General features: G+C 32.9%; 1 protein-coding gene across 18 annotated transcripts in view; it reads right to left on the bottom strand.

The window, feature by feature from the left end:
* Positions 1–14,750, bottom strand: part of PLEKHA5 (pleckstrin homology domain containing A5) — a 205,685-nt gene that overhangs the window by 77,370 nt on the left and 113,565 nt on the right. For all 18 annotated transcript variants that reach the window (XM_019714633.3, XM_019714629.3, XM_019714631.3 and 15 more), the window contains 3 exons: positions 5,306–5,389; positions 4,424–4,544; positions 1,324–1,428 (listed from right to left, as the gene is read on the bottom strand). In XM_019714633.3, coding sequence (XP_019570192.3) covers positions 1,324–1,428; positions 4,424–4,544; positions 5,306–5,389 — 310 coding nt within the window. The remainder of the gene's footprint in view (positions 1–1,323; positions 1,429–4,423; positions 4,545–5,305; positions 5,390–14,750) is intronic.

Genomic DNA, 14,750 nt, shown 5'->3' with positions numbered 1-14,750 from the left:
CAAGGGTTCAAGAAACAAAACATGAACGGTTTTAAATAAGAAGTTTCCTAACCTCTCTTAGGCTCAATATTGTAGTGAGCTATCGGAACATAAATTGGTTTTATTAGAAAAACTAGTTTAAAAAATCTTTCAGTTTGGGTAAGTTTAAATATCAGATGGTTAAAATACAGTAAATGATTGTTAAACAAAAATGAAAAGTTGGTATCTAAATTACATACACAATCAACTCAGTGAGAAATTGAATGATTGGGAAATGTCTAGATTTCAAGATGGTCCTCCCTCTTCCAATACGTTAGTTTAGCTACTACCCAACTTTCAGGTGGAACGATGTTTAGTGAATGTGTCATATCAAACTTATTATGAATTTTAATAACTATAATTATTAGCTCATTTGAAAGCAATTAGCGATATTTGACAGAAGAAATATGCATCATCAATGAACTATTATTTAACTTAGTCTGTATCATCTGTACATATGTAGAATCAGAGAGAAAGAACAAAGACAGATAAAGGTCTTGAATGCCAAATATATCATCTCAGTTATCTGGTGGTCACTTATCTGAAACCCAGCTGCAAATCAGAAAGTAACAAGAGAAAACACATCCTTTAAGCAGTTAAAATAGATGTCATAAAACCCAATGTACATGCATCCTAACTAATTCCGTAACTAAAGACAATGTTCCCAAAAAGCTTAGTTATCAGGTTTCCCAGACAACAGAACAATATAAACCGCAACTTATCAGGGTGTCTGAGAGTGAATCATTGCTTGAGTAAACGGGAAAACAAGAAAAGTAAAAGAAAAAAATAGCATAAACACTTAAGAAAGTAGTCTAGTCATGAGAGCACAGAAGTGAAAATCTGAAAAAAAAATCAGAAAAATCTCAAATTATGTTCAGATTTCTCTATAAATTAAAACAGAGAAGTCTATAATTGTACATTTCTCTAATGATTTTTATCTGAATAGAAAAAGGAACACCTCTGTGTGTGGTGTTTTTTTTTCTATCAAAAAAATTTTTCTGCCCGGATAAATTTAGCATGCTATTCCTAACATTTCATACAGCTTATATTTAATTTCAAATCTAGAAATACCTATAACAAACATACTGACAGTGTTTGTTCTAAGTCACATCCATTACCTTTTCTTTCTTCACTGTTCCCCTAACATTCTTTAGTGGAAATAAGAAGTGAAAGAACCTAGATAACTGCTCTGCAGTTCCTCTTCCATTTTATATAACTGTCTTAAGTAGATCAGGCAGAAAAAAATCCCTTTTGATTCTGTCCTTTTCTCAAACCAAATAGGAAAAAGAAAAAAAGAAAAAATACCTGTTTATAAAGCCAACCTCGTCTGACCACAGGTGCATTAGGATTCCTTTTAATTGAATTTGATCTCTTTCCAAAATTATGAACTTTTTTTGAAGCCCGTGAAGTCTAAATAGAAAAAAGCAAAACAGACAATGTGGTGTTAATGCCTAGATGTTTGAGTTTATATTTCATCTTCATAATTTTAATCTCTTTTCAGATTCTTCTGAAACTCGCAGTACTTAATCTTTACAGATAAATTCTTGCAACTCTGCTTTTGCTGGCTTAGTTCTTTTAAGTGTAAGAATTCTGCACAAAGATTTCTTCCCCCAGGATATTGCAAAAGGATCACAAGTTTTACAATTTCTTCTTTGAAATCTGGATATACAATTTTTAAAAAGGTAGTGTATGTGGCAGTGTTTTGTCCTACCTGTTATATAATAAATTGAATGACTCGAGGAAAAATTATTAGAATAAACCAAATGACGGAACTTTTTGCTTTATATCCGCATTTAATAGTGTTTCAATTAAAGGAAGCTAGCGTCAAGTCATAAGAGAAATACTCAGATATAAAATATAAATAAACATATCACATCAAGTGAAAACAAGGCTGGAAGGATCTGCTTAATGTCATGTAGTATTTTCTTCTTTATGGACAACTCTGAACTCGAATGATACCAAACAGATGGTCTTTACTATGTTCTTAAAAGTACACATAAGGGTACACAATCTTTGAAGATACTGCTATGTTTAGCATGAAGATTTATTTTGGCAGAAATGGTAGTAGAAACCAACCAGCATAAAAACAATGAAGTTGAATTTTAATTTCTCTATGACAGTAAGTTATATCAAGTCATCTCTTATTTTTCAACTTAACCTAGAATCTTTGGAAATCTATCTAGTGTATTTTATTAGAATTTTGTTTTGTGACGCTTACATTAGTACATACTAATAGAATATTAAGGCCCAATATCAATCACACTTTTCCTAAAACATGGTTTAGTTTAATAAATTTTAATTTACTTTTGAACAGATAATGCTTAAACACAATATAAAACTCAAATGGTATGAAAAGAAACACAAGGACCAGTGTACTTCTCTCTCACCCCTACCCACAAGCCTCTGGGGCAACCTATATCACTGTGTGCATCTGTGTGTCTATCCATCTAAAATAATTGTTTTCAGTTATGGAATATCTCTTTTTACCTCAAATGACTTCATATAACACCTACACTTTTGTTTCACTATTTCTTGGAGCTCACTACATAAAGGGAATGCTTATTTACTCCCATTCTTGCCTATGCTATAAAACTTTTTTAATCTTTGCAAATCAGATAAGTGGGAAATAGTGCCCTTTGGGGTTTTAACTAGCATTTTTCATATTATGAATGAATTTGAGCATCTTTTTTCATATATTTTAAGAGTAACATTCTGTTTTTCCTTCTTGGAAAGTGATTTTACGTATTTGCCCATTTAAAAACTGGGTTGTAAGCCTTTTATTGATTCATAGCACTTCTTTAATTATAAAGGAATTCTTTGTTACATGAATTACAGATATTATGCGTGCATGATAATTTTCTATACCTGAATTTCTCAATTTGACATATTTAGAAAGTCCAGCTACATTCCGAGTCCCTGCCCCCATCCCTACCTCCTTCCTTTTTTTCTTTCTCTCTTTCTTTGTCTTCCATTGTTTCTGTGGTACATTAATAGTTTTATTTTTAACATTTCAACACCTCATCTACCTAGAAAACTTTTGGTGTAAAGTGTGAGGCACAGATCCAACTTTATTTTCAGACAATGACTTAGTGGCCTTTAATTCACCCATCATCTTTTTAGATTTAATTAAAATATATTAACGAAGCATTAAAACTCAGTTATCTGACTAGCATTTTATGCTATACAAAAATTAAAAATTACATTTTTTTGAAAATTTACATTTACTTGTAATAGTCTATAAAATTACATTTATAAAACCTTAAAAGGCATTTAAAATACATAACTGTCTACTTACCATTTCTTTACAATAACCATAATTTACTATTACAGCTCTTTAACTATTATAAAATATTAATTATTTTTTAAATAAATAAAGATTATTCTTTATCATCTCTTGATTCTCTGGCTCTCCATTAATTTAGGAAATGAGCAGCAACTTTAAGGCAACTATTTAGTTATTCAGATTTACTAGCAAATTATCCAAGTTTGAAGAAATTTTTATATTAAGGTTCTAAATTTAAAATAACATATTTTAAAGTACAAGAAACAATAACTACAAGTTTTAAAGTAGACACACAACTCTAAGATCACAGACTAAACTATTAACATTGTTGTTTCTGATTACAAAGAAAAACCACCCACTTCTATTTCCACATGGCTATGGCACTTTTTATATAATAGATTCTACTAGATACTTTATGGTCATCAAGCACACTGGTATAGAATTTTCCTTCAGTAGTAGGAATTTTACATTTATTTTTAAATAGTGCAAGTCTGCTCAATCTAGGCATACCTAAGAGTCAGAAAATAGAATTGCTAGGCCATTATTACACGGGGGGGGGGGGGGGGGGGGGGGGGAGTATACAAGTGGACACTTTCGTCAATGTCGCTCAGGCAGTAGTAGTTCTTCGTAATCAGAAGTGTCTGGATGCTGATGGTAAACACTTTGAGCACCTCTTGTAATTGCAGAAGTCAAACATGACTTGCATTCATCTTTTGTTATCAGTATATATTGAGTATTACAATTTTAATTATTTTTTCCTTTCTTAAAATGTGTATACATTTTTAACACCCTCTGTACTAATCTTCAACTTTAAAATTTAAGCTGATTCAGTACTGCCATTCTCTCATACAAACATGCATTACATATTTGTAAAATTATTCAAAACATGAACTCAATAATATTTTTAAAAATGTAAGTCATTAACTTATTAAAATGTAATCTTATTACATTATATTCCAAGCCATTGTTTCTTATGTCAATTACCTTGAATGTAATTAGGTTCATGTAATAAAAAAATGAAATAATGATTCTATAATTCTAAAGTCCATTAAGAGTATTAGTAAGATACTGATTACCAATTATACCAGCTATCAATTATTAACAGTAAGCAAAATAACTTACTCTGCCTACAGGGCTCATTGGATGCACTGCATAATCCGAAGTCATGTTATAGTTAGAAGCTTCATTTATCATACTTATAGGTCGCTCCTTCTTTTCTTCAGATGTCATAGTTGGAACAGTCCTGAAAATATAGTATGTCAGAATGCTAGAACTTGCTGTTCATGTAAACTACTTTACAATAAAGCTCCCCTAGAGTTAACAATGCTGGTGTCCTACTTTTTAAAAACAGTTACATACTAATTAGAGCTTAATAAGCTCTATGGTCAGAGCTTAATATTTACAAGCACTTTAAATATAACACTTCTAATCACAACATGATATGATTAATATCATATTTACTTTAATAAGCATTATTACAGATATTCTACTTGGTTATCTAACTGGAAACTTTAAAAATTTAGTTACAAAGTAGCTGTTCTCATATTGAAAACAATGCTATCAATAACTAATATTTGTGAACAGATTAACAGCATGTAAAATATTTTCACACATATTTCATTTGATGCTTATAAAAATCCTGAGAAATGGTAATTAATTACCACTATCTCTGATTTAAGGATGAGAAAATTGAGCCCAAATTAGTTTAACAATCTGACTGAGTTTACAGTTTCTGACCTTGCGTCCTGGGCTCTTGAGTTTCCTCTCTGTTTGAGCTACTGTAAAAACAGCTTCTGAAACTACATTCCTCATTTGGAAAAAAAAAAAAAATTAAGTCATGTTTCTATACCACAAATAGAAAACAAATGCCATTCTGTTATTATACTGACTTCAAATGTCCACATGAGAAAACTGTTCAATTGTACTGTATTAAATATGGATAATACACAATCTCAATGTTAACTCCATTTTGAACGGAGTAATTCCATGAAACTCTTTACTTACTGTTCATTCACTACAAAAATACAATTGTCCTGTGATGGCTGTCCTGTGACTGGATGTTTACAGGTCACTTTCCTTTCGTTATGGCTGAAGAAAAGAAAAAGAAAAATATATGTACTTCTACAATCACAAATGTTTTACTAATGTTCTGGTAGCAAAACAGTCATTTCTTTATTATAACATTAAAGTTAGTGAATAAAGGAGATGAAATTCAAACCTCCAGGTGTTGAAATTTCTAAGAACAACATTTCTACTATCTGCTGTGTGTACACATGTATGTAAACGCTACTTACAGTTTTACTATACAGATAAACTCACCCTTCCAGTCTGATCTGACCTTAATTCTTTCTTCTCACTATTTTATAAACAAAGGTAAGTTGATTTGGCTCCACGACCATTGCATTTTACATTTGACAGGTGGGCCACAAAAATAACTATAGCATCTACCCACCTTTATTATTCTGTATCTCAATTTAGGCATCTAATGGCAAATTCACATATTATAAGTAAATAAAAAAACACCAGTACTCTATATGGGCAACAGCACATTAAAAAATAGAGAGTACCACGGGAAGAGCAATAATTTATGCTGTTTTTATTTTACAAGAGTCTTTATATACATAATGTAATGGGATTGATTTTTGTGATACTTAAGGAAAATATGCTATAGAAAAATGGAATCTGAAGGAGAAAACAAAAACTTTAAATGAAATATGCAAATGACAACAGAAACAAACAAAAAAATCTACTTATGTTTGATGAAAAAAATTTGCTTTGAATTAAAGGATGACTATTTTTTTGGAGAATAAGACTTTTGCATAAGAAATTCTTTCAAGATTTAAGTGATAAGGCCTCCAATGTAGTTCTTGAAATAAGAGTAGGAAAAAAATCCCCAACTATTTATCTAAGCCCAAAATATCAGACGCCAAAGTAATATACATTGATATATTAAACACATATCATTTGAATCTTAATATTTTTCCCATTGGTTTTTATAGCATAAATCAACCCATCATTGGTGTGCCTGACCCTAGAAAATTTACTTTCGTTACAAAGAAAATTTTCAAGATGTTGTACTGAATATTGCTTTGTTAATCTTAAATGATTATTACATGTAGTCTGGATTGCAGGAAGTCTATAACTACCATCCACAGCATGTTTGGCAAACTTCAGATACTTAAGTTCCTTTTCCAAATCTTAACTTTCATTATTTTTATTGGTAACTCAGTATTTGAAATTCTAGCCATTAAATAAAACTAAAATCATATAAAATAAAAGGTATACAGCTTTTTTAAAAAATTACATATTGGCAATTGTGGCAGAATGATTTATGGAATATAATGTGTTTGTATTATTCCTTTACTTAATTGGTCTACTAAGCACACAGGACTACTAAATTATCCGCTTTTTGTGATAGTTCGTCTTTATACAAACACATTCAATAGGTTCTAAATATTTATTTAGGGTGAAATCTTCACTACAGAAAAAGTATGCAAGTGACTTTCTTGCCTGCCGACTTTAAACGTACCATAGTGGAAACTAAAATCTCATGTGGTATATGAGTTTATATAATAAGCAATAAATTGATAACAGAATAACTAAGAAAGTATAGTCTGGAGAAAAGTGGAAAATAATTGAAGTATCTGAATGTGTCAAGGTATATAAATTCTGATGTTTAAACAGAATAAAGCACTGTGGGAAGAAGGGGGTAAAGTAACCTCTGATAGGGTTTAGACACCTTAATAATGAAAAATGGAGGATAGCCTTTTTTTTTTTTTTAAGCTTTTCCTTGGCAAGGATCACTGAAGAGCTAGAGGTAGTTGAGTGGTAGCTAGAACAGAAACATACAAATTCTTTTCATAAAAACAAATATTGCAAAAAGAAAATAAACACCCCCTATATATTGCATTATTTCCCTATGCTATGTCATTTTACCTGGGAGGACTACAGTAGACTCTAATGCTAATATTCCAAAAGCTCCAAATTATAACGACATGGCTCTGCAATGGTCATTGGACTAAGAGACTATACTAACTTCCTGAACACTAAATAGATCTGAGTACCCATTTCACAAGGATGCAGGGCAATGGAGATATTTAAATAACGCATGATTAAAATGGAACCCAAACATTCTTTTCCCCCAAAGTGGATGCCATTTCAATTAAATTGACATTTTTATCATGCAGGCACTTTTAAGTTTTAAAACCACAATGTCTAAATAAAAATGTTAGCATTTCGTCTTAATTAAAAGACCACTGACTAAAACCAATATGAAATATGAATACATTTATTTTCTTCTTTTACTTTTTCAAAGTATCCAACGTGTTTTGTTTTATTTAATGTTTTGATAATCAAATTGGCATAAATATTCACATAAAATCTGCAGGAACACTCTAACACGAAAGTCTTACTATTTTTTAATGAAAGAAATAATCCTTTTCTATTACATCTGCCAAATTGTTAAAGTAAACAAAGAAGTCCTCTGAAATGTTTATTCATTTGTTCTGACTTACACAATACTGCTAAAATTTGGCTCTTGGTTACAATTTAAAAAAAACAAAAACAAAAACAAAACCCACAAAAACCACACAGCACATTTTCTAAAATGTTAAATTCCCAAAATCGGTACAATGAAGTATTTTAGGTTTTAATCACTGATGATTACTAGGTTTCTATAAAATTCATGTTCAGAAAAATTAGGTTTTACAGGAAATTAGAAAAAGAAAACTCATCTCCTAAAACATTCTTATCAAATAGAAAAATCAGAGTAATGTTTTCTAATCATTTCATCCAAAATGAATTAAAAGTATGATATACCAAAATTTCAATTCCAGTCTTGACTGTTTAAACGTGGTAATTTTCAATTACCTAACAGGACTGCCCATCCTCACGGCTCTTGTGTAAATGTATTTTTATATACATTTTATATATTTAAAAACTTATTCTAAATACATTTTTAAATTTCAAAACCATTCCTTATTATATTGGCATTTACACTTCATTTTTATAGTATATTGCATTTTTAAGTACTGTCATAGTAAAGAATAAACTTAACTTATAAATCACTCACAGAAAAGAAATATGAGTTAAACGAATACTGAGCCAATAAACGAAATCAATGTAAATGAAATTGAGTGATTTTTTTGTTGGGGTGGGGAGGGGATGCCACAAGGGCATCACTATTAATGCACAGAATTATTTTACGATATAATACACTGATTCTTTAATACATATAGCAGCTGGGCACTGTGGGAGGTGGCCAGCCCACTGTTAAGTGTCAGGTCATGATCACTGTCCTTGGCTTGGAAGAGAAATGGCTGCTTAGGACTATGGGAGAGGGCAGTGGAGACAGTGATTGCAGGCCTTTCCTCAATTCTACCAAAGTTTGTCCCCTGCATTATTTACAAAGCATGTGTTTTCATCCCACACTGGCCATCTTTTTTGTAGTCCCCAGCTTTTGTTTTTTTGGGGAAGCGCCTCAAAATCCAGATTAAGAATACCATCAGTTTCACTATAACACTTGGGTAGTAGTGTGTTCCAGTGCACTTTATATATTAGGGAACAATCTGAGCATCACATAAATTCCACACTTGATCTTGTCTGTGAGAAACTCTAGGTGAATGCAGAGAACTGCACCCAATGGAATTCCAGCCACACAGCAGTACAAAAATCACACATCTACACAACCTCAAACCTCTACCAGCTACGTGAGTTCATTACCTGTTATGTGAAACACACCCATCCACGTGTAGTGATACAACTTTCTAATTTCAGATAATCCTACTTCCATACTTCCCAATAACTCACAAGCTGAAACCCTTCCAATGTCCACTTCACCAAACTGCAGGTCTTTTTCAAGGCAAAGTGTATTTGTAGTATTTTTGTAGTTTATAACCATTTATTTTAACATGTGTGGAACTGTTCGACCAGTTAATAGGTTCCTGTATTTATCTGTATGTGTCACTAATGAAGTTTTTGAGTGGTAGGCTCCTAAAGCCCATTTTTCACAGAAGTCCCACACTTTTCATTGCCCGATTATGCACAGTGAGGTTACTTTCGGGAACATATGTGTTGTGTTACAGCAAAACTGTACTACTAAATTAGGAACTAACGTACTTCTATCCTACTAGAAATGCATTTTGACAGACAAGGTATCACTTTCAAAATCCTTGCCAGGGATTTTATGCTTTTCATAAATGAAAAGGAAAATCTGGAAAGATACGGTTTTATATATAAATTTGTGTTAGAGGAATACTTATAAAGAAGGGATAAAATTCAGGTCTTGATATAAAACATACTTATGGTCGCCGAACAAACTAAGTCCCATCTTGTCTCTGAACTCACTGTGGCACAGCAAGTCCAAACTTTTCTAAAGATGACACCAGGTGTTCCCTTACTCCTGCTTCCAGACTTCTGTTTCGGATATTTTAATAGGTAGGTTTGAATCAGTGGTTCTCAAGTGGGAGTGATTTTATCTCCCAGGAGACATACAGAAATGTCTGGCAGTATTTTTGAATGTCACAACTGGGAAGTTGCTACTGGTATGTAGTGGGCAGAGGCCACAGGATGCTGGTAACCATCTTACAATCAGCAGAAAAGCTTTTGACATGAAAGAGGTATCCAGGTCAAAATGTCAGTAGCATTTAAGTTGAAGAAACCCTGCACTAGACTATCATAGCCCTCTAATGAATAAGCCACATTTATTAGTTTTCTAGAGACAACAAAGGCTGCAGGAAATAATGGTGGTTGAGAGTACAGGTTCTAGAATTAGACTACTTGGTTTGATTCCCAGTTCCTTCATGTACTAGTGATGTGAAGTTAGGCAAGTTGCTGTACCTTTCCATAACTTAATTTCCTCAATTTAGTAACAGGAGCTTTGTTACAGGTTGTTGGTTAATTGTTTCAGAACTAGTCTAGGTACTAGGGATACCAGTGAACAAAACAAAACAAAAATTCTTGTCCTCATGGAACTTAATTACTTTCTAGTGGAGATGATTATGAAGATTAAACATGCCCTGGAACAAAGTAAGTCCTCGATAAGTATTTATTTTTGTTATGAAGTACGGGACTTTCATTATATGTTATCATTAGATTACCTTTCAGTCAAGTGTTTACATTGAAACACTTTAAATTAGCACCTACCCAAGTAATTGTTTAAAACTCATGTTACTCCACTACTAATTATATACTGTAAAAGAATAAAGTTGTGATCCCTCTTGGTTTTCCTGCCCTGGTAAAAATATCTGCCCCTAATATGTCAAAAAGATAAAGGAGAAAAGCAATTGTAATATAAAAGCTCCAAAGGAAGATTAGCCGTGTTTTTATGCTAGCAAGGAAGTATGCATGTGAGAAGGTTCTTAAATAGTGACAAACACTTAAAAAAATGAACTCAGCTTATCCAGAGAGTTCAGGACTGAAGGAAATAGGACATATTCACTCGCTCAATATGAAGATCATGGTGTATCAAAGGCCCAGATAAAAGAATTGACTCAATGCCAGTTTTGGAAAAGATATCAAGAAACTGACAAATAGCAACACAAATTGCTTGTCTTCAGCATTATGTCCTCTTCACTATTTATTACCAGACAGTTAATCCTTTACTGTAACTAGAAGATCAAATGAGAGACCTGCTTAAAGCCGCTATGGAACTATTTCATTCAATAATAATTTGGTTTTAAAGGATCTTAGGATGAATAAATCAGTGTGTGCATAAAAAGGTATTTCTATCAAAGTATATAAATACCAAATTAAAAATGACATGTCTATCGTAGATAGAATAGAAATTCATCATTCCACCCAATTCCTTTTCAAATCTTATATATTTGTGAACCAAATAATGAATCATGTAGGTAACTGCATCGAAAAGCTAGGCTAAGCTGTGCTATTCTTAGGCAGTTCTTAGTTTTTTGGTAGCCTACATAAAAAGGGAAAGCTGATAAACTACACAGATCCTGTAACCTATCTACAGTACGAGCAACTTACAGGGTTTGCATCAACTCTAGTAGCAGGTATTTTTATATAACAAATAAATTGCACGGCAGCGCTCTGAAGATAGGAGAAGTTGGTATTTTTGTCCCTTTTCACAGTCGTTGGAGTGAGATTTTTTTTTTGTTCAGTCCTCACTGCTACAGTCTTCCTCAGCTGACTTACAGAGTATGCCAACGGCACCTCTGAAGAAAGGAAAGACACGCCCCTGTCCCCACTAAACAGATGCATAAAATGTACAAAACGCACATTACAAATATAAACCCCAATAAAACTATGAGTTTAGAAATTGAGAGGAATAAAAGATGTTTGCTAATATGGTGTTTCAAATTTCTAGTACAATGATAAAAGTCATTAATACTGAAGCAGTATTTCATTATTAGTGGATGGAATGTTATTCAAACTACACAAGGGAAAAACATGAAAGGATTCAGCACAATTAAATAGGGGCTCACAAATGAAATCTAGTATTAAAAGTCCTGCTATCCAACAATAGGCCAAACCTATGCAATCTTTGTTGAGTGTAAAAACCATAAATCTTCTATCTGATACTTACATACAGGTAAAAATACTTTCATAAGAAGTTCTTTAAAACATTGATATTTGTTTGATTTTTACAAAAATAAACAGTACTAAGTACTAGATTTACTAATTAAAAATTAAGAGCAATGCTATATTTATCAGTACATATTATAATTCTCTGAACCAAGTACGGAAGTATGGAAAGGAGCTATTTGTGCTTTTAAAATAAGAACACTGTGATTTCAAGGAGATACGATTACTCACAATCATGTTATATGGTAGCAACGATTGGCTTGTCTTATTTAGTTAGGTACCCTCACAGTCACAAACGGACTGTTGTAGTCTGAAATATCACATGCAGACCACAAGGTCCAGAGGTGAAAGGAAAGTTTCTCTTTATATATATCTTTTCAAGAAGTTTCCCAAAATCTCCTTGGCCATCTTTCTATAGACTGTCACTAGATAGATATATTAAGAGTCTATGCCTAATTCAATCAATGGTAAGTGAACTTACCGCAGTCAAGGGCCTCAACTTTGCGTGCAGCCCACTTAGAGGAAAGTGAATAAAATGAAGTTACATGCTAACAGCAAGGAGGAAGGGGAAGGGACAGGCTAGTAGTGAAGAAAACACCTCATTTTTCTTAGAGAAAGCAACTCACATACGTTCCAAGAAAATACTTGCACTAGCATTCAAAACTAGATTTCTCTTGTTTTACTTGGTAAAAAAGAAAAATGGTTTTACCTATTTTTTTCCTTTGGGAAGCTTTGTGAAAGTAAAGAGGGCGGTTTAACCTGAATTTAAAGAATTCCTTAGGTTTTATTCCCACTCAGAAAATTTTTAAAAAATGTTTTGGCCAATTAATAACTACATATTGGCTACTTGTTAGTATTGAAATTCTCTCCTGTGGGAGTACTTGTTCTTGTTTTTTTTTTTTCAAAACACACCTTTATTTCATGGGTAACCACAGTGACTGCTTTCATACAAAACTGTTTTCTAATTTAAGAAATAAATGTTGAAATTGCTATTAATATTAACATAATGTCAATAACAGCTGATATAATTCTTCCGAGTGATACGTTAGACAAAGCAAGCTTTATTAGGTAGTGTTTTATATGTGTAACGATGGCAATGAGGTTGAAAATTTATCCACTAGGCACAAAAAAATATGTATTTTAGAAAACTCTCTCCCACAGAAGAGATTTTGGCTATCTCTTGTTAAACTCAGATGCAAACCATTTGGACTTGCTTTGAATCGTGTATTTCCTTTGAGAAAGAAAGAAGGATTTAATTTAGTATAAGAAAAACAGAGGATCATGGTGGTTTGGCAATTCTTCTGGCAACCCTGGTAACAAAGCCAGCCTGTGTCATGACTTGGACTTCTGCACAGACCCAACCCATAAAAGAAGCCACATACCCACAATGTCGTTAGATTGGAGCAAGGCAAAAGGGCTGTGGAAATTATGGAAGCTATTGTATTTCTCAAATTCAGGCAGAAAACTATATAGCCAACAATGCAGATGTGTACTTACAACTCTTTTGTTTTCAGTATCCTTCTACTCAAAGCAAAAAGAGTCTTGTACAGACACTCTCAGTCTGGCCTTGGTTTCATTATACTGTCAGACAATTATACTTTCCAACTTATTTTAAAATTGAAGAACTTTTATCAATAGAAATCATAAAGTCTTATCAATTTAAGACTCAAACGGTCTCAAATTAGGTTAAAAAACTCCGTATTTGAAGCAGTGACTTAGTTATTAAATTAGTTATCTTATTTATTGAATCAATTGGTTCTATGGTGGTCCAAGTAATGTGTAATACCGTTAAATGTAAAGTTCATTAATGATTTATACATATAACCATTTTAGTTTATTTTCATTTTAATAAAAAGGAGAAAAATATTATGTTGAAATCTGACTACCACAATGACTGTTTCTGCAATTTATTTTTAAACTGAAAATATGCTGGCATGGAAAATTGTGCCTACAATTAAAGGCAATGTTGTTAAGAACAAAAGAAAAACACTAAAAAAGCCCTGTCTTTTCTTGAGAAACCAAATTCTTGGGCCTGAGTTATATGAAGACATAACCACTGAGTTAGTAATCTAAAAATTATATTTTTTTCTTTTTTGCAAAACATGAAAAGTATATAGTTCCTTTCCCCACATTTAGATCTAAATGCCATTTGCCTTTAACTTAGAACTGCTTCCAGACATCCTGTCCAAACCTCAGTGATTCAATTACCCTCCATCTACAGATTCTCCTTAAGGTCTGAACCCTTTATCTTCTACCCTCTCTTCTCTCATCATTTAGAAAATGGAAAATCTCAGGTTTCCTAAAGGAAAAGAAATAATTCATCAGGCGTGAGCACCTCACTGATCCTCACTACAGCAATAAATTTTAAAACCATCACCTTAATAAGTAGCACTTGAACATCAAACTTCAGGGCTACTCACTCTCAGTTGTCACAGCCTATACTTGAAACTTGATGAGCGATCTCATTTAGACACGTTGAGGTATTACTATCTTTGCTTTACAAATGGGTGAACTGAGGCTCACAGTATTTACAAAGTTATCAGAAGTCACAAGGGGACACGGCGAGGAAGAGGTGCCTCCACTCCTCGAGATACATCCTTTCCAGATACCACCTTTCAACTGCTGCCCCTTCCTGGACTCAGCACAGCCAACAGTTCTGCCCTACATCTTCTCCCATGTTTCTGCTGAATGGTACAAAGACAAACAAAACAAAACGCTATACTTTCCATTGAGGTAGGTCTCTTCCCTCTTCCACGGACTGTGAACATGCAGCCTCCCTCACTGCTCCTCTTCTTTCCCCTTCCATCTCACTGCCTAGCATCACCTCAAGTCTACGTCTGTTTGAAGCACAGTAATGAAACCTTTTCTGATTCTAATTTTAAGGCCAGTATCTCTTTTCCATCTTCCT

Source organism: Rhinolophus sinicus, chromosome 1, assembly GCF_057876585.1.
Source record: "Rhinolophus sinicus isolate RSI-liver-muscle chromosome 1, RSI-T2T, whole genome shotgun sequence".
Lineage (NCBI taxonomy): Eukaryota > Metazoa > Chordata > Mammalia > Chiroptera > Rhinolophidae > Rhinolophus > Rhinolophus sinicus.
Note: the sequence above shows the minus strand (reverse complement) of the source record. Positions and strands in the feature narration are given on the sequence as shown.